The following is a 22039-nucleotide window of genomic DNA, read 5'->3' on the forward strand; positions in this document are numbered from 1 at the left end:
TTTTCTAATAATAAATTTTAGGGAAATTCTCTTTGGTGAACTCCAACATTTTCATTTTCCAAGTGGTAAACGTTTTCAATTTTTATTATCAATGGTAAACCTAAATTATTGCTTACCATTGATAAGTGTTATTTTAATAAAAATCCTTAACTTTAGTTAGTTTTTTTTTTTTTTTTTTTTTTTTTTTTTTTTAATACTTAAATTATTATAAAAATGTTTTTTTTTAAAAAAAAAAAAACCAAACCCCTCCCCCACCCAATCAGCAGCCTCTCCCCTTTGCCGGCGGCTAGGCCCCCACCGGCGACGCACGAAATCCCCCACCCTCGGCCGGTAAACACCTGAACTCCCCCACCGTCGGCCGACATTACCCCCCTCCTGTTTTCGGACACCCACCTCTACCCCAAACCGACCCAAAATCCGACAACCACCTCCATTATTTCTCCCTAATCCGACACCCACCTCTACCCCAAACCGCCCCAACCCTTCCCCGAAATCACCCCTCTCCTGTTTTTCGGACACCCAAAACCCTAATCACCCCCCTCAAACCATTCTAAAACCCGAAACCTCCTCGAAATTCGTTCTACCCATTTTCTACGGTTTCGGATTTTAGGGTGGTTTCGGGTTTTTAGGATGGTTTCGAATGGGTTATTGGGGCCGAAAAACTAGGGGAAAGGGAGAAAAGTATAGTCGTCGGCGCCAATGGTTGGGTAGGGGCGTCGGCTGCCGATGGTTAGGTAGGGTGTCGGCCGCCGAGAGGAGGTGGAGGGGCTGGGCAGTTGGTGGGGGAAGGGGTGGTTAAATTTTTTTATTTTTTTTATTTTAGTATAATTGTTAAAAAAATGAACAAAAAACCTAATTGTAGTTAAATGTTATTGTTACCAAAAAAAAAAAAAAAAAAAAAAAAAAAAAAAAAAAAAAAAAAACTATAGTTAAATAATTAGATTAAATCATTATTAAGGTTACCAATTGATTATTCATTCTATTTGGGGTTTACCATTGACAATTAATTTTAAGAATGTTTACCACTTGTAAAATTAAGTAATTGGAGTTCACCAGTGAGAATTTCCCTAAATTTTATAATACAAAAACTTATAATGAACTATACTACGTATTAATCGGATTAATCTTATTAATCTTTATAGTATATAATCATGAATTTAAAATAATAACAAATTAAAAGTTACTCTCAAATTGACCAAATATCTTTATATATACTACCTCGGTTTCCTATTATGTGTAACAAGTGAATATTTTATATCTCACAAATAATACTCTTTTGTTGCACATAATAGGAAACGGAGGTAGTATATATATATATATATATATATATATATATATATATATATATATATATATATATATATATATATATATATATAAACGGGGGATTTACATTTGAGATTTTACACAAAGAGAAAAGGCATAGTAGAAAAAATCGCAAAGATTCCACCGTCATTACCATTTTTACTCATTTTAAAAAAAAAGGAAAACAAAGTCAAAACACAAACACCCTTTAATCACACACCCTCTCTTTCTCAATTCTCACCCCTAAACCCTCTTAAAACCCCTGATCCACATTTCCATCCCATTTTCTCTCTCCTCTTCCTCAACCTCTAGGGTTTTCTCCAAACCCCTCATCAATGGCGGCTCCTCGAATTCTCTCTCCTCTCTCTCGCACCCTCTTCACCAAACAATCCTTCGCTTCCTTCCTCCTCTCTCGCCCCTTCTCCTCCTCCACCACAACCACCACCACCTCCGCCGCTTTCTCTCTCCTCCGCCTCCGCCCCCTCGCTTCCGCCGCCGCACTCCACCGCTACCCCGCCGCTCTAACCACCACTGCTTTCCGAACCTTCGCCACTCGTCAGGCTCAGAATTCTCTCTCTGATAATAACCCTAATTGGTCTAATCGACCTCCTAAAGAGACTATCTTGCTTGATGGGTGTGATTTTGAGCATTGGCTTGTTGTTACTGAGTCTCCCCCTGAAAATGCTACCAGAGATGAGATTATCGATTCCTTTGTTAAAACCCTAGCTGAAGTTATTGGAAGGTATTTTCCCTCTTTTTCTTCCCTTTTTATCAATAGATTTCTTGCATTTTTGGAATATGATTGCGATATACTGAAAGATAAATTAGGAAATGATGGATGGATGGATGTTTTGTGTTTGGTATATTTTTCGGGTTGTAAAGGTAGTGATGTAAACGGGGTTTGATTTGAGGGATTGGGTTCAATTTGTCGTGACCAATTGAACTATTTGGCATTAACTTTGTTTGATATTTTGTTGATCGCTGGTTGTTGCTTTCATTTTTGGGTTATGCAATTTAACTTTGGTTTTTGATATGATTCCTTGTTTTAATGGTCTTTGATTGTATTGCTGATCTCCTTATTAATATTGTTTGCTATTTTAGGAATGCCATTTTGTATTTTCTGGGTTAGGCATTTGTTATTTTAAAGGTATGGAGTTAAATTTAATTGTAAGATATTTGAAGTATATTTTTAAAAAATAAAATTGTTTTTTCAAACCTTGTATAAATCACAAATGGAAAAACTCCTATTTTTAGTTTGCATTTGAAAAAGAGAAATATTATTTTCTGATCAAAATGAGTACTTTTCATTGGTTTGCACTATCTTAGTATCTTATAGAGCACTGTCATTGCTGTAATCACAAAATGATGTTTTGACTTTAGAGTGTCTTATGGGTGGTTGTTTGATGTGTTTAGGCAAATTGTGATAGTTTAATGAGTTGAGACTCTTGCGAGCAATAGAGGGTTTTTTTTAAGCTCACCAAAGTGAATATCTTTCGCGTGGTTATTATTGGCCAAGGTGTGCTGGTTTCCCAACTATGTTACTCAGACTCTTTAAGTATATGTTTACTGTTTGTCAAAGGGTGGGTTAGTTTGGTGTTGTAGGATAGTGAGTTAGGAGATAAAGATCTATGAATTATGTATACAGTATCTGCAATGTTATCTGTGTGGTGCTGTTTGATGGCTAGAACACTAGGTCACTGTCGCGGGCCCTGGTAGCATAAAAATCCAGGCGAAAGGAATGAAAATTCATTCTGAATCTGCTTCACACAAGTTCCCTGAAATAATTTTTGTAATATCTGCACTGTCAGGCGTTTATCTGCTGTGCCTGCTATGTTAGACATATGTTCCTGTTTCTGGGAGTCTCTAGAGTTTGCATACTTTAAGTTGATTCTGGAACTTGCATTAGTTAAATCAATCATTTTGAGACTTAGGTCTGCTGTTAGGAAGTATAGCCGTTTTCATATAACTGATTAAGTGAAGGCAGTAGGAATACTTTAAGTTGATTCTGTAACTTGCATGATTTAATTCAAACATTTTGAAATTTAAGTCCTGCTGTTAGTATAGCTGTTTTCATATAAGGTGTTTAATACTCCCTCCGTTTTTAAATACTTGCAAAATTTCTCCAAGCGCGGAGTTTTAGGAGAAATTGGAAAAAGTAATAAAATATGGAGGTAATGGAGTAAGGAAAAATAAAAAATTGTGAAAAACAAAAGTAGTTGAGATAATTGGAGGAGAGAGAATATGAAATTAATAAAATATGATTTATGTTGGGTCTACTAGGTAAGAGAAATGAATTAAATATAGTAAAAGATTTTCAAATAAGGAAATGGAGCAAGTATTTTAAAACGGCCGAAAAAGAAAAGTGTAGCAAGTATTTAAAAACAGAGGGAGTATATGACAAGACTCGTATATGAATTGTACTGATCTACTGCTTTATTGTTGTTTTTATCAATGCTAAGTATCCAATATATTTTGAAATGTAGGAGGCAATCTTTTAAGGATGGTACTATTAGTCATAATTATTTGGGGTGGTTGATATTGGATTGCATAATAGTGACTTTGTCCAAGGATTTATCTACCAGATCTTGCGTTTAGACATCAGAGTGCAGTAATGTAAATAACTAAATACTACTGGTTATTTGATGGTTATTTATGCTCTTTCAGCTTTCTACATTTCGGAGCAATTTTGTTCTGTTTTTTTTTTATTCATTTTAATTATTTTTTTCATTTTTTTTAAAAATGCAGTAAGGATTAGCTTGTGTTATTAGATCTAACCTTTGTTATGTTGCTTCTTTAGAGGTGCTGCTGCGTTGGTTGAATTTAAGTGCTGTAATTGTTGGCTTGTTTTGTGCCTCCTTATATGCGTACTTGTTCCAGAAGTAGTTATTGATATACCTGTAATGCAAGCCTCTTGCTAGAGTATTGTAATAGTAGACAGATGAGAGCTGCATACTTGAAAATAGATTTGATGGGGGTAAAGTGTGAGAATTTATTCATGTGTGCAACCACAAGAGTATCATTTATTCATTATTGTTCGCTTTTTACCTGATTGGGAGGTGACATTTTTATTGCATGATATGTACTTGTATATTATTCTTGCTCCATGTGGTATTTGCTTTGATTGTTACATCTGTTTGTCTTTCTGCTTTCTTTTCTCAATATATGATGTATTGAATTTTCAGTGAGGAAGAAGCAAGGATGAAAATATACTCTGTCTCAACCAGACATTACTTTGCGTTTGGAGCCTTGGTGTCTGAGGAATTAACATACAAACTTAAAGGTTGGCATTTGTTGCTTAAAAGCCTATCCAGTGTTCAAAGTATTTATGTTTGTGAAAAGCTTATGGTTTGGATCCTTTGATTTTTGCAGAGTTGCCCAATGTGCGTTGGGTCCTCCCTGACTCGTACTTGGATGTCAAAAACAAAGATTACGGAGGTAAGAAATCGATGAATTTGATAGCTTTAAGTAATTTCTGCTGTATAACTGACATTTGAAATACTTGTGTTGCTGTTAACCTATATTCGATTAACCCTCACCCCTTGTCCCCATCCCTTTGGTTATTGGAGCTGGGATTATTGCACAAAATTGCTTCTTTGTAGCACTAAAACACTATGTTGCTCAAATTTACAAGGCCACAGTAACATGTCATTTGTTCGCTGTTCTTGTATTGCTTGTTCCATCTTTTTTTCTAATGTTATATACTTCCTCACTACTCTTTTTGTTGACGTTTGGAAATTTGCACTATTCATGTTTTCAATTTGGCCTCCTTTTTAAAATTACATTATATCAACTGTTATATATGTACTTCTCTGTAATTAGAGATTTTTAAAGTTGAAATTATGCTTTGACAAGTTTAAAGCTCAAAACGTTGCAACTAAAAGCGAATGGTGGAAGTATTAGCTTTTGCCGTTGCATGGTGCTATACATTATTGGTTGATATGGCCTCTCCTTTCCACACAGTAGTCATCCACACCCCCCCCCCCCCTTCCTTCCTCTTCTTTCTTCTACACCAAAAAAGGTAAAGCTAGTATCCACTTCATTGGGGAAATGCTCTAGGTATCTGACTCATAAATGTTGTTTACTGCAATATTTTGATCTTTTGTGGCATTCTTGACAGGGGAACCATTTATCGATGGTCAAGCTGTTCCATATGATCCTAAGTACCATGAGGAATGGGTAAGGAACAATGCAAAAGCACAGGAGCGAAACAGGCGCAATGATAGACCTAGAAATGCCGATCGCTCTAGGAACTTTGACAGAAGACAACAGGGTGGAAGGGGCCCGCCAAACACTGGTGGCGCGCCACCTAACATGCCACCCAACAATGCTGGTTATGCACAGAACATGCCACCACCCAACAACGCTGGTTATGGACAGAACATGCCGCCACCCAACAACGCTGGTTATGGACAGAACATGCCACCACCCAACAACGCAGGTTATGGGCAGAACATGCCACCACCGAACAATGCTGGTTATGGAAATCCAGGATATGCACAGAACAGAGGGAATGCTCCACCTCCTAACTATGGGGGTCAAGGGAATGCTTTACCTCCTAACTATGGGGGTCAAGGGAATCCTGGCTATGCAGGCAACACCAGGCCAAACCAACAACCAGGTGGAGGGATGCCTTATCAGAACGCGCCTCAGAACTATGCTCCACAGAACAGCAACATGGGAGGGCAGCAAGGTCCTCCTGGTGCCTATCAGCAAGATGTCCCTGGAAGAGATGGACCAAACTATCAGTGATGTTTTTGTAGATAATGTACTGATATTAAATGCCTAGAACCTTATAATACCTTTTAAGTAGTTGTTTTGAAGGTACTAAGTGAACTATAGGATGTAATGGGTGGGTGATGCAATATTTTGCAGTGATGATCATTTGCACTGTAACACTTGTTAACTTTCACTCTTTCAGTCCTCTTGAGGTGTTTGGCCACTCAATTAGGTTGATGAACAATTGTTTTATTGTTTACTATGCAATGAAAAGACCTTCGTGTTTACAAGGTCATGATGCATAATGATGAGAGTGAATTTTCGAAACTTCTGAATCAAGAGACTAGGATGATGCTTGGTGCTCTATATTAACGACAATATAGGATGATGAATCATGAATTGATGATACAAGCTCTCAATGCCATATTCTTTATTGCACTGTCATATAAGAATTTCATGTAAGTGCCATTGGAGCTTTACATTCAATAAACTTCTACACTTTCATTTACATAAAACAATTGAAAATGAAAAGCGTTCTAGAAAAAGACTAGTGAGGGATGATTTATCGGTTTCTCGTCTGCCACCCAAACCTTTTCCTTAGTCTTATTACTTCTTTGCAAGCTATCCTGCAAACTGATATAATCCTTTTTTTTTTTTTTTTTTTTTTTTTTTTAATAATGATAGAAAAAAGTCCACTTTCAATTTCTCGAAAACAACAGATGTTGTGAAGGATTTGTGTTTCATCTTTCAACAGATCCTTAGGTTATGATTGTAAGATAAATACTCTCTATTGAGTGTTCTTTGATACTTCACTTAGCAATATATTACAAGTACTAATTATTGAAGCATTTTTCTTTTTTTTTTGGGGAGAAGGTAAAAAGTATTAAAAAAATCGGATGTGTAGTTATATTAGTGTAAATCAGGCCAACTCAAGCAAAGTTTCCATTTAGAATTTATAATTTTCTTTCTCACTCTTCTTTAAGGGATAATTTTTTTTCTCTCTTATGCACTTCTTCTCCTCTCTCCTCTACTATTCTTTTTCTCTCTCCTTCCCTTTTCTTTAAAGGAACAAAGCACACAATAATTTGTTATCCTTCTTCCTCTTTGTTCTTCATTGATTTATAGTATTGATCTTGCTATTTTAATCTTTTTTCTTAACCAATTTCAAGGTATATGTTCAAGTATTTTTTCTTAACCAATTGTAGAAGTTTTCTGGTGAATTTTTTGAGCAAGGAGTGGAGAGAAGATTTGAAGTCGAAAGAAGGTAAAGTGAGCTCGAAGAAAAAGTTGTATCATCGTCATCGCTTTACTCGGTGAGATGGTCGGAAATGGTGGAATCAACTATGGTTTGACGTCGTTAGCGGTGGTTATGGCGGCGACTTTTGATTTGTTTGAGTGATTATACTATTTTTCCGTGACTATTGTTAATTTTGTATTTATTTTTGTTGTTTTGATACTCTGTTTTGCATATGTAGCTTAATTACTTTTGTGAGAAAAAAAAAAGTTCACTTTTGTGAAGATAAAGGTCACTCGTTTGGAAAAAAAGTTCATTTTTGTGAAAAAGGGGTCACTTTTGTAAAAATATGGGTCACTTTTGTAAGAAAAATGGTCACTTTTCGCAAAATGTTCGATGTACAATAAAATTATTGTAAACTGGGATCATGCAAAAAATTTTGAATTTATTTTCTTTCAAAATATTAATCTTGAAATTTCACATCTTTATCTGATTCATTATGATGCCCATGACAATTAAACTTGTGTTAGTAATTGGACCTCTTAATTTGAGCTAAATTTGATTTCTCTGATGTCGAATTGTTGCAGGTTGTAGGTGTTGATCAAATTAGTCTACCTTAGCATACTTGACTATGTTCGGCAAGATACGCAGAGAAATTTCCGGATTTGGCATATTCAAAGAAAACGTCGATAGTATCCAAAGTTACATTGTCAAAGGCCTAATAAGGCTCGTGGCATAAAAAAATCTGCAGAGGACAGTGGCAGAAAGTAGCTAAGAAGTATGTAATTGCTTACTCTGTAAAAAATTACAAACCTCTCAATTGCTTGAAAGATTAACAAAAAAGGGCTTCTTTCCCAAAAAAAACAAATAAACAACAAAAAAGGCAATGAAATTTAGAGCATTTCCAAAACGGAAATAAACAAACAAAAAACCAGAAGAAACAGAATTACTCCATAGCTAAAAGTTAACCAAAATCCCAACTAAACTGAAGCGCGCCAAAAAGGGACAAAAGTGAGCACATGAGCATCCTAAAATGATACTTCAGGAGAGGAGAAAGTAAAACAAGCATAAGAAGGAACCTGAAATAGAGAGGGACAAGAAGAAGAGTCAGCAGAAATAAAAATCATAACAAAATAAATCAGGAAGAGTTATTATACTTTAAAATTAGCGAAAACCACAAAGAAAAATACAGAAAGAGCCCAAACAGGCAAATTGTCAACCTTTGCTCAGAACATCCCACAATACCCATATACAAATACTCAAGGAAAAGCTTACAGAAAGACTCAATGACACAGAGACAGAAGTCAAGGGAATCAATAAACCATAAGCGCCAAGATATAAGAACCGTGAAAATAGGAAATTAAGCAAAACACAGGCCAACAAATAATAATGCAGCCAATATCTTAAGAGACTAGAGGAGCATCATCGTAACATTATAAAGTGACCTAGTGAGGATTATAAAGATACTGTAACTTCATGAGAGAATGAATAAGTGCAAACATAAAAAAGAAAAATGAATAACAAACAAGCGATAACAGAAGAAGAGAAGAACATAATGACACATGGAGGCTGAAAAAAAGCAATCTGAGAAAAAATATCAAACATACCAAATGCAACAAGATGTATTTGAAGAATGATCTCATCATATTCTAAGGTCAGAAGGCGTACATAGGCTAGTTTCACATTCAAGATAAAACAACTTGAGTAAAACAACATTATCAAGAGGTGAAAGAACACATAAAAGGATGATCTAATACAATATAGCAAAGTATCCACCACAACTTTGATAAGACACTCAGCATCATTAGGTCAAAGAAATAAAAAGATGAAATAACAAGCCAAGCTTTCAATTAATACAACCACTAAAAACCTTTCCCTCTAGGTAAAAAAAATCAGAAGACCATGTAGATAAAAAATATTAGCGGGCAAAGGAGCATGAGCATAAAAATATACATACAGAGAAGTACAAAAATTTATATGATAATGTAAAAAATTAAACAAAATATGAAGACAACAAATTCCTAAGAAGAAAAATAATCTGACATAATTTCATATATATATATATATATATATATATATATATATATATATATATATATATATATATATATATATATATATATATATATATATATATATATATATATATATATATATATATATATATATAAACAAAATAGATTTATCAACTATGCAATAAGCCCTATGCTCTTCAGAAGACATGAACCAATTACTATATAGATGTGCCCATTTCAAGAATATCCAACAAACCCTATCAGGCGACATGGATCCACAATTGAGAGCAAGAACCCTTAACTCCTTAAGTCCCCCAAAATGGAAATTGGGGAGAAAATAATTTCAAATCCCCATAATCTGAATAGGGGATTTACTGCCAGAGATGACAAATTAAAGCAGGAGAAATAAAAGAGGATCAGGCGACATGGATCAAGATCATCAAGGTCAAAAGAAGAAAAAAAATTTGAGGAGAGCAAATTGAAATAGGCGATTACTCATAGGGAAGTCTTGGGATTTCATTTTAAGATATAGATACCAAAATTTTGGGATCTGAAAAAAAATTGGCATGAAAAAGTTGTGGGTATAAAATTAAGAAACATACCCAACTTATACTGAGGAATAAACCAAAACAGAGGGAGAATTCATTCAGATTATGACTATATCAAATTATTGATTGCGACCAATGTGTATTTGTGTTTAAACACTGATTATTTGCTTGAAGATTTGAGTCATGGAAGGTGGCTTGAGGAAGGAAAAGAAGGTCAAGTAGAATATCTAGGATTCTAGGTTTTCAGAAGATCCGACTTTTCCAGAGTTACTCTTCATTCTCTCCCTAGAGATGGGTCATTGCTTTGACTAAATATACATGTTCATTGGCAGAATCATGCTACTAAAGCTTTAGTCCAAACTCTATGGTTTTGTAAGCTATTCAAAACAAGACACAAAGGTAATTAATAACTTATGATATAGATTATGAAAAGTAAGAGTGACAGACTAGCTACAAAAATCCATTCCTAGCTCCACCAGGAATCATCCTATCCTTGATTACCTCTTTCGACAACCTCTCATCAAGTATTACACTAACTCCATTCCTAGCTCCACCGATTCTAGTCATGTGGCTCGTTTCCTGTCCAACGTACCACGCCTTATACCCAAAAACCAATCCTCGAGCTCCTTCTCCTGTCCACCTTGTCTCTTGGAAGCACATGATGTTTACACGTCTTCTCTTCATCACATCTACCAATTTCTGCCGATTTCCTTGCAAGAGACCTCACATTCCAAGAACCAATCCGCAAACTAGAATCCTTCCGCACACACTCCCTCATAACATGCTCACTCAAACCACGCTCCCTCGTGCCCCTAACTGCAAGCCCTTGATCATTTGACACCACACTCGGGCAATGTGGCGCGTCGCTTCCGGGCGACGATCTCACAACCCTTGCATACTTATCACTACACTCGGTTCTGGGAAGTGCAGGAGTTGCAGTAGGGAACGCCCCAATGTCAAGCCCTTGCTCATTTGAGATGCGGGCAAAGTGGCACGTCTCTGAGTAGGGAACTTCCCCACAAAAATATTATTTGGCTCATGTCATGGGATGTGACAAAGTTTTACACTGGATGTCACTCGCCTACCATAACCCAACTTATGCTCAGGAAAAAACCCCAAACAGATTATGGCTACATCAAGGAAGGAGAATCGAGAGAAAGAATGCATCAAGAAGTAAGCATGAATAGGAGCCACGGTAAAAACACTCATAAAAGCAGAAAACTATCCTAAGCCTGCTGCTATGTTCACTTATTCTAGAAGGATAAGGGCAATGAAGTACTTCAGCAACAGAATTAGTAACAATTTTGGGGGAAAGGTAATAGTGGTAATTGTCAGTTAGTTAAAGCCTTGAGTGTGATAAAAGGGGGGATGAATGAAATAAGAGGGATCATTGCGAAAAGTAATCAGTAAGCTCTAATTGAAAGAATGCCATCTACTTAAGTAAAAGTCTAGGCTTTAAGCCTTTAATTGATGCATTTCGCCTTGATTTCCATCAACACAGTCATATCCGCTTCAACACAGTCATATCCTCTGCTTGTCCTATTACACCTTCTAAATTTCTTTACTAATCTCTTCTCTAATTCTTCTCATTTTGTGAGTGGATATTAGCTAAGGATCGATCAGTTTGATTCTTAGAAATAACACATAAAACTTGCAAAATGCAGAGTGTTTACCAGATAAATTAATAATAATTTTTTTTTTTGAAGCAAATTAATAATAAATTTGTCAAAACTCAAAGAATATTTTTAGCTATTCCTGGAATAATTTTTATCCATCTTTGGTAAAGTAATCTGTGCACATCAGCATAAAGTTTCAAAAAAGGTAAAACGATATATATGGACTAAACATATTTGAGCCACAGAAGGTGGCTTGAGGAAAGAAAAGAAGGTCAAGAAGAATATTCTAGGTTTTCAGTAGGTAGGTTTTTCCAGAGTGACTCTTCATTTCTCTCTCAAGATGGGTCATCGCTCTGGCTAAATATACATGCTTATTACCGGAATCAGGCTACTAAAGCTGCAGTCCAAACTCCATAGGTTTGTGATCTATTCGAAACAAGACACAAATGTAACCAATAACTAATGATAAAAGAGTATGAGAAGACGAAGGTGATAGCCCGGCTAGACAAATATGTTAAATATAGCATCATGCGTATAAATTAGTCTTAGAAAGAATGCAAATAACTAGAGCAAACATGGAGCAACATAAAAACAATCTCAAGAACATACATTACATAATAAACGAAAATGGAACAACCAGATACAAAGCTAGATAGAATTCCATACCCTTCTTAAGGAATTGCAGTAATCTCCTTGTCCTCCACATCAGTGGCAGCCACACTAATCTCCGAAGAAAGACCATTAGCAGCATCTTCAGTAGGAGGCTGTGCTTGCTCCTCCTCGGGCAATGGCTCCTCCACATAATCATTCTCGAAAGCATCAGCAGGCACCTCATAAATCCTAACCTGGGGCTTGGAAGGATCCTTAACAAGCACATACTTGCCCTCATTCAGCTTCATACACAAATCAACAATACTCTTAACAATTCCCCACATATTAGCCATGTTCAAATTAATCTGAGCCGCGAAATCCCTAGGCTTATACCCAACAACACCGAGAATTACATGATTAAAATGATCCCTAGGATGAACCCTCGAAACGTACCCCAACTTCATCATATCGGCGCCACCCAAAAGCGCCTGAGCAGTCCACTTAGCCATCTTATTAGAATTGTTCTTCAACTCAGTAGCTAAAACAGCACCCCTTTGAGTCTCCAATTTCTGCCTCCAATCAACCCCAGAATACTTAGGATCAAACTCATTCAAAGCATTTAGTGTCAAAAACTGCCTCTGATTATTACTCTCAAGCACACTCTGTAACTCACACCTAGCAACCAAATACATATCATTATCAAGCTTCCACCTCCTATACCTATACCCAGCAGAAGCAACCTCTTCTCCTTCACTCGCAAACGGGTTCGGCTCCTCGAAGCTCACCTTCTTCCCCTCCTTAACCAAAACCTGCTGAGAGAAATTCTGGTTGATGTAAGCAGCCTCAACACTCAATGAATGGGCAGAATTTATATCATCTTTCGACTCCGGTAACGGCTCCTGAGAAGTCTCATGAACAGATAACAAATCCAACTGAGACCCATCTCTCTTATCAAAGAAAAGCTTATTCCCAACTCTCTGAATCACAATGTCCCAACTGTAAACACTTCTAGGCGAACACATCAAAGTCGACAGTATCGCATCAGTAGCGAATACAGTCGCCTTATCCTCATTAGCCAACCTCCGAATCACAGGATCGTCAGTGGTGGTAACCTTGAAGAAGTTCCGGTTCTTGAACCTCTCCAACCTTCGCTCGTTCTTCGGAGCAAGACGGTCATATGTTTTATCATACGAATCCAGAGACCCGCAGAACAGAAGATCTTCAGGGTCAGGAACAGCGAAGGAAAGCTTTGAGAAGGTGGAAAAGGGGATCTGCTCAAGCATGTTCCACTCAGGCTGGATTTCGACAGAAGATTTGAATACTGCGGCTTCACGGCGTTGATGCTGACCGCCGCCAATGCGGTGGTTGTTGTGGTAAAGGCGGTCGCGGCGAGCGCGGTCTTTCTCGGCTTCGCGCTTGCGAGCTTCGACCTCTTCGTCGCGGCGTTGCGGGAGGTGGCGAGATGGGTTGTTGTGGTGGTGGTTGAAGCGCCATTTAGGGCCGAATTTGGGGCGAGGTGGGGGTTTACCGTCGACGAGGCGGAAGGAGGAGTCGTCGTCAGCGGTGGCGGCGAAGGAGTCATCGCCGGAGAAGTCGAAGACGGAGTCGTTGGGGTTGTTGTTGTTGCGACGGTTGGAGGGGTTGTTGAGGTTGCGAGTCCAATCGGCGATTCGGCCGAGTTTGTCGGAGCGAGAAAAGGGGGCGAAGGGGACGTTGCTGGGGACTGTGGTGGTGGTTGCGGTGGAGGTTGTGGTGGTGGTGGTTTCGGGTGGGCCCCAACCGTCTGGGTTAAAAGGGACGAAGCCGACTTCGAACACCATTGTTGGTAGTGGTGGTTTTGTTGATGTGAGGGAGATAGAGTGAGAATAGAGAGGAAAGTGAAGAGACGACTGAAGGAGGGATAAAGAGAGGAAAGGGAAACACCCTGGGGACTTTGAGAGTCTGAGTCTGAGTCTGAGTCGGACACTTAGATTTGTTCTCTTCAACTTACTCTAGATATTTGATAAATTTTTAATCTATATGTAAAATTTTAAAATATACCATTGATACAAAATTAGTTTATTGATATGCTTTTATGACAATTTGCTATCCAGTAGGCATGTAATGACTAATACTAATATTGGTGGTAATGTTCGATTTAATACATTAAAAAAAATAAACAAATAATAATTTAAATGTTCAAAACCCGTTGGGTTGATCCGAACCCAAAACTTTGGGCAAGGGTTCTTGACTCGTAACCTAAAGTAACCCAACCCGAGATGACTCATGACTCGACCCTAATTGACAGGTCTATGTAGTAATAAAATTCTATTAGTTGTAAAGTATATTATTCTAGTCTTTATATAATACCTATTATAAATACATGTTTCACATTTTAAACTAATTCTTTCGCTCCAAAAAAATTATGACATAAAAAATTAAATTTACATGATAGTTTTTGAGAATTATAATCTAATAATTTTTTTGAATAAAATTATACATCAATTCGTATCTCTAAAATATTGGTCTTTTTATCGAAAATAAAATTCTAAACTTAAAATTTTATCCTAATTTTTTTTTTAATCTTATGAAATCTATTTAAATCGCTACAATGTAGCGCGACACTTGGCGAAAGTTGGAACGACAAGTGTCGCAACATCGTGACCTGGCTAAAAGTTTAGCTTTATATATATATATATTAGTTATATGATATGCTCTCGTTTTTTTTCCGACAAAAAAATTAATTAAAAATTAAATAGGTTTGTTTGACTCAACTATTTCTTTAGTACCGCCAGTATATGTTCCAAGTACTTGAACATGTATTAAAGTATAGCTAATCCTACTCCAATCCATATTTTCGTGTACATCAATTAAGAATTATCGGCAATAACACACTAACAAACTAATGGTAATAAATTTATCCCTAATTTTAAATTATATGTTATTAAGTAATAATAAAAAAATAAATAGATAGAAAAACAATTAGTAAAATAATAAAGAACAATAAACTAAAATTACCATTAAACTCTTTCACCATCGTTGACGTTATTATAATAGGAAAAGGTTTAGTGAAATCATTGAGTTGGTTTTTCTGTTCTGTATACTTAGTAAAAACTTTATTCCGAAGCTTAATTTGAACTCGTTTCCCCCTAATTACAAAAAAAATATTAGATACACATAAAATAAATATACGTAAGAAGAATTATTTAAAAAAATTTTTAAAAAAAACATACATACCATTTATCTTCTATTTCGATAGAATCACCAATTTCGTTTACAACCATACCTACTACGTCTAATATAAAAATACAACACTGAAATATTAGAAAAAATAAAATTGATATAAAACAATCTATACATTTAGATAAAATAAACCAATATATTTACCGGGAAGTGAATAATTGTTGCGAAATTGATCTTAAGAATGTAATTGTATAAAATCAAATTTATGCATTGGTATTTTTTCATCATCTCCAATAGCTCGGACAACAGTGTTTTGAAAAAATTGAATCATTATTTTGTTGTCACTGACAATGCGATATTGATTCTTATTTGGAACGACTGAAAAGTATCTAATGGTGTAAACTTTTCCTTCAATCAATTTCGGACGAAAGGGTTGAACAAAGTTGGATTTGATTGAGGCGTGAATGTAATCACCCTGTAATTAAAAATAAGAAATTAAGTTAATTAGTTATAATAAAAACTAAAGAGGTTCAATTAAAAATTTAATAGAGGTCATACAGGCGAGAAACACGTACTTTGATTTTCCAATCATTTTTGCTTGAATTTAATTCTCTAATTAATTTTGATCTGTATGTAAAAACAAAAAACTAACATAAATCCCAAAATAAACACAATGTACGTAACAAATACAAGTATAAATTTTTTTTAAAAAGCTAAGCGGAATTTTGTTGGTGATGTATGATGCGTCAATTTATAATAGTAGGTATCAAAAATTTTAATTTAATTACAATTAACGAATAATTTATAATTATTATTGCAAACACCATCAAAATTTATCGTATGATGGTAGATATGTTATTTTATTGGGTTATTATTAAAATAAATTTTATCTTATATTGATAGTTATGATTATCAAATCCTAATATTGAAAATTATGATATTTTATTTTGGGTTAGGTCCATTATAAATAGATTTTTAAATTAAACCACATGTTATTAAATTATAACATGAGTTTTATACATCACATGACGTAAAACTAACGTCTAAATTAAACATGGCAAAGTAATTTATGAATCATAATTTTTTGTATGGTCAGTCAACAACCAATACAAAACTTACATGCATGATGAAATTAAGCCATATTTTATAATGATATTTATTATCATAGAATAGTAAATATGATCTTTTATGATAAAATCTTTAATGTTAAAAGATAGTTTTTTTATTTTTTTTTATTTTTTTTAATGATTTAAGATAATTATCTAGATGGCATTAAAATCGGAGATATATCGAATCTAATTCGTCACTTTTATCTAGGTGGCGTGTGAATTTTTTTAATTCTAAAATAAAATAGAAATTTAATTTCTTATTGGTCGAAAATATACCTTTGCTTACATGGCGCTCCCAATGCTCTCCAAAAATGCCTACTTTATTTATAATATTAGATTACTTATTCATTAATATATTCAGATCAGATCAAAAAGATCCAGATCAGAACTCTTGATTATCATTTACTTATCGCTAAATATCGTTAATCGTGTATTAAAAAAAATTATAAAAATTATATATTTAAAAAGTTAATGATGAGACGAATCTAACAAGATCGATTTTTGATAATGTTTTTATTTATAGACTAGTTTTGTGCCCCGTGCGATGCCCGGGTTGTTTATTAAATTTTTAAGATAAATTTAAAATCTATGCTTTTCTCACGATTTGCTATCTAGTAGGTATGTAATGACTAATAATAACATTGGTGAAAATGTTCGATTTAATACATTAAAAAATATATATATAAAATTAGCAAAAAAATAAACTAAATGTTCAAAGCACGTTGGATTGACCCGAACCAAAAACTTTGGGCAATGGTTGAACATTTCTTGACTCATAACCTGAAGTACTGACCCAATTCAAGATGACTCATGACCCAACCCTAATTGACAGGTCTCCATTCTATTAGATTGTGAAGTATATAATAATAACCGATTAGTATATATTAGACTACTTCCTTTGCTTTAAACTACTTCCTTTGCTCCAAAAAAAATATCATGATACAAAAAATAAATTTATATGATAATTTTGAGAATTATAATCTAATAAATTTTTGAATAAAATTATAATTCAATTTATATATTTTATCGATAATAAAACTCTAAACTAACAATTTTATCCTAAAATTATATTCAAATAAAATTCTTAATTAGCTTTTTTATCTTATAAAGTCTATTTAAATCCTATCAAACGTGGCGCGACACTTGGTGAAAAGTTGGAACGCCAAGTGTCGCAATCTCGTGACCTGACTAAAAGTTTAGCTTTATATATTAGTTATATGATATGATTAGTAATAAAATGCGGTCAAAGTTTAGTCAAATTATTAAATTAGATCAAACCACACTAGATCAGAAAAATTCAGATCAGACCATATTAGACTTTAAAAAATTCAGACCAGATCTAGTTGTTTCAGGCGAAGAGAACAAGTCCTTAGAGGTAACATCGCTTGTTAATATTGACCTATTTGTATTACGGAGTAGTATTTTTAATACTCATATCACCGAGTAGCCACGCAACATAAGGATACGTAAGACTTTTTATATATATTAATTAAATTTAATTATTTAGTAATTTAATGAGTTAGAGGTTAATTAAAAGAAATTAGAGTCTTATTAAGTTAATTAGAAGGTAATTAGGGAAATAGGTTTCATCTCACAAAAAAAATAAACGTGGTGGTTTTTTTTAACCAAAAACCTTTTAAAAGGTTTTTTCACAAAATGGTGCTTTTAAAAGGTTTTTTTTGACAAATTTTCCTAAAAGAATTGATGGAACTTTAGCAGTTTTTGTTGATTGTTTGCTATGATGTTGAGCATTTTTTCATCAGTTTCTGAAATTTGTGAACAATTTTAACAATTTTATTTTTTTTATTATTATTTTGATCGCTAATTTTGGTAGGTTTATAGTTGATTATGAGAATGATCAAATCGGGTTCATTTTAACATTTTTTTTATTGCGATTGTTTGGGGTTGATGTTATTTTCTTTGATTTTTCATCAATTTTAGTTGGCAAAGTTGTTGATTTAAATATTATGGAGTAGTATTCTTATAAACACTAATTACATTTCCCAAAATCAATTACAAAACATCTTATTATTTTTGCATTCCCCATCAATTATTCAAATTAACATGCATTTGTCGTATACTTAAAATTGATAGAACCAATATCAATAATTTCTAATAATAGCTTCCTCAATTAGTATTACAAATTTGCTTATGCTACAATTTACTTACACTCGCTTTTACTTTATTGGGCTATCGCACGTATTACGCGCGATGGCTCAACTAGTCTATAAAAAGTATTATATAAAATCGTAAAATATTCGGGTATTACAATAAAGGTTAGGAATCTCTAATAAATGATATATTTCTCACTACAACAAAATAAAGCAAAGAGAACAGTGAAAAACCATTGCCTAATATGGAAAAAGTGTTGCCTTGTAGCTAAGGCAACACATATGAGGCGTAGTTTATGCTCCCGTTGTCTATTCCTAAGGCAACACATTTTAGTTCAAAGACAACAATTTTAAAAGCCAAGGTATAATGATACCTAAGGCAACACTTTTACTAAGGTAGCAAATGAAAAATGTTGCCACCTTAGGAGACATTTTGAAATTATAACCTTACATCATAATATGCAACAACCTTTTCAGGTGATGTATTAGCTAGTAATAATACAAAATTGTTGCCAAATATCTTAAGGCAACACCATAAAAGCAATTATATATATATATAATTATAAATTAAATGAGTCAAGATGAATCAACATGTGAACTCAACAATACACAACAACCAATTGGGTAATATGAAGTAGAACATCAATATAGAAGAAATTTGATTTTATAACAAAATTCATGTGACTCATTAAAATCCAAAAAACAATATCGAATAAAATTTCACTACTTAATACTCATAAAATCCTAAATAACTTCTAATTCACGATCTAAGCTAGTACATTTCTAATAACACTAAATGTTTATTTGTTTATATCTAATTCTGTACATGGGGGAAGGAAGGTAACCCTCAAAGAGGGAAATGGATCAAATGACTATAAATGATCTAAAATGCTAATAGATCAACTATTCATTTTTGTCTTTGATAAATCTCTTTTTCCATGTACTTGTACGCTCTGTATTACCAATCAAACAACAAAGTTAGAATAATAATTTTTCAAAAAACTAAAAAAAATAATTAAAATTCTAAGCAAAGATATAGAATTAAAATATTTGACTAGTATGGCAACCAAAACATACAAATACCAAGATTTATAAAGCAATTTTTATATTCATCCAAGACCAAGGGAAGGAAATAGACAAACACTAGTTAGTAATGTAATACATCATATATTCACCATGCATAGATTAGGAAAATAAAGAGTAAATAATACTCCCTCCAATTCTATATGCTCTTCCACTCCGGAATCTCTTTGTGAGACAAAAAAAGTCAAAGTGGAAAGAACAACAAAAAAGATCAGAGGGATAGTGAGATAAAATACATAATGAAACAATAGGCAAAATAGAAATCATTTGTCATATGATTAAAGGTATAGCCAAACAAGTAATCTTATAAATTTTTAGTATAAAACTTGACATAAGAGACAAGGTAGAGTGGAGAAATTGGTCTGTAGAAAATAATCCGTGTACATTATGATCTTTCAGACACTTTCACGGCCTAAGATAAACCTTGGTAAGGAAGACAAGGAAATCAAAGAATATTACACTACGATTACCTTATGAAATACGACCAATTTATTGTCTAGAGAAATAGATTCCCTTTAGATTTACCCACCCCTTTACTTACCAAAATCATTATCAAACCATCAAAGTATCCTATTAAGTCCATCATCGTAGCCGGTCATAGACTCACAACAGCTATAGCTACAAGAACCATCCAACGACATAAAACACACACACACAACCCAAAAAAAAAAAGTAAAGAAATCAAAACAATGAAAACAAAGTAACTCATTAGCCCTATTTATATATAAATAACTAATTACATTATCACATTCCATCCACTCTGACCTCTTACTCTAAATATCCATTCAAAAGATTTATAGAAACAAGATCAACAATCATAAGATTTTTAACTATAAAGAATAATATTTAGTTCAATTTTATAAGCAGACAACTTAAAATAGACGCAGCAAAAAAAAAATGTTCACATCTTAGGCTATACATTCGTGATCTGACTCTTAAAAGACTCTTTGGGATTAGAATACCACCATTGCTAAGGCTGCTAACTTCAATCTTTAATTGACACACTCATCTATTTTAGTCGATTGAGTTTCATATTCAAAATAAATCATGACTAGTTATAGTTAAACAATTTTAGTTTGAATTTCAATCTTATAAAGGTGTGATAGCTACTTTTATAACTCATCTAGTCCCAAAGATTGCTTCTCCCACGGAGGTTACTCACCTTCGTCCTATTAGCCTTTGTAATACAATCTACAAATGTGCTTCCAAGTGCTTGGTTGCAAGAATCCGTCCGTATCTGCCTTCGTTAATCTCGGATTCTCAACATGCCTTTGTCCAAGGCCGGGTTATTTCAGATAATATTCTAATGTCCCATGAATTAATGGAGAAAATCAATTCTTCCAAGACTGGTACTAACTGGCTTGCTGCACTCAAGATCGATATGAGTAAGGCCTATGATAGAGTGCACTGGAGTTTCCTTTTACGGGTGCTTCAAGCCTATGGTTTCCCAGCCAGATGGCTCCAAATGATTCACCAATGCATTTCTACAGTCTCCTATAAATATCTCATCAATGGTAACACTTCTAAGGCTTTTAAGCCTAATTATGGCCTCCGTCAAGGGGATCTGCTATCCCCATATCTCTTTCTATTCTGCATGGATGTTCTTTCCAGAATGCTACACTTAGGTCGGGATTTGCATATGTTTCAAGGAATTAAAGTCTCCAGGTCAAGTCCTGTTATTTCCCACCTTTTCTTTGCAGATGACGCAATGGTCTTCTTCAGAGCGACTGCTCCTTCTTGTTCGAATATTATCGGGATTATTCGGCGCTTTACAAAGATTTCGGGTCAACAGCTGAATCTCAATAAGTCTCTGATTAAATTCAGTCCTAACACTACTACGCTTGCTCAGGATGAATTTAAGGCGCTCTTCCGCATGACTCTGGTTCAAGGGTTTGATCATCATCTGGGATCCCCCATTGATTTCATGGAAAAGAAAAAAGATTGCTTCCAATTTCTTATCGACAAAATTGTTGCTCGCATAACCACGCTCAATGCTGTCAGACTATCGCAATCACAAAAGTTAATCTTCATTAACTCCATCTTGGTGGCCATGGCTTCTCATCTCCTCTCATGCTTTGAAATCCCAATCTCAATTACTGGGAAAATCGATAGCTTATTGTTGAAATTCTTCTGGTCACACTCCGGGAGTCCCGGAATGCATATGGTGGGAAAAGGGAAAATGCATCTACCTCGAGGAATGGGGGGGGGGGGGTTAGGAATTCGGTGTATCTCAACTCTAAATAAAGCTCTTCTTATGAAGCAAGTTTGGAGAATTGTTAATCACCCTCAGCTACTCCTCTCCAAAGTTTATTCAGCTCGTGCTCGCTTCTTGTCGCCTACTCCTTCTCAGGATAGACGCCACTCGGGTCGACAGTCCTACGGCCTTCGCGGACTGCTTCATGCGGATGCTCTTTTGTCGCCGGGGTGCAATTGGAAGGTTGGCAATGGTAACTCCATTCTAGCAGGAAGTTCAAATTGGGTCAATGGTTCTACGCCAACCTTCCACCCACGGGTCCTCCTTACCTCTGCGAAGGATTGGACAGTTAATT

At 34.7% G+C, this 22039-nt stretch overlaps 1 protein-coding gene and 1 pseudogene across 2 annotated transcripts; one reads left to right on the forward strand and one right to left on the reverse strand.

Moving 5' to 3' along the window:
* Window positions 1-1545: 1545 nt before the first annotated feature.
* Window positions 1546-6326, forward strand: LOC145629235 (multiple organellar RNA editing factor 8, chloroplastic/mitochondrial-like). Its single transcript, XM_081681783.1, has 4 exons — window positions 1546-2047; window positions 4488-4585; window positions 4675-4740; window positions 5423-6326. The coding sequence occupies exons 1-4, from the start codon at window positions 1641-1643 to the stop codon at window positions 6052-6054; spliced, it is 1203 nt and encodes a 400-aa protein (XP_081537909.1). The 5' UTR covers window positions 1546-1640; the 3' UTR covers window positions 6055-6326.
* A 1697-nt stretch (window positions 6327-8023) lies between these two features.
* On the reverse strand, window positions 8024-13925 carry LOC145629236 (eukaryotic translation initiation factor 3 subunit D pseudogene; annotated as a pseudogene). Its single transcript, XR_014111622.1, has 2 exons — window positions 12101-13925; window positions 8024-8334 (listed from the first exon to the last, which is right to left on the reverse strand). The product of XR_014111622.1 is annotated as a eukaryotic translation initiation factor 3 subunit D pseudogene (transcript).
* Between the last annotated feature and the right edge of the window lie 8114 nt (window positions 13926-22039).

The sequence above is a fragment of the Chenopodium album genome, chromosome 4 (assembly GCF_948465745.1).
Source record: "Chenopodium album chromosome 4, dcCheAlbu1.1, whole genome shotgun sequence".
NCBI lineage: Eukaryota > Viridiplantae > Streptophyta > Magnoliopsida > Caryophyllales > Amaranthaceae > Chenopodium > Chenopodium album.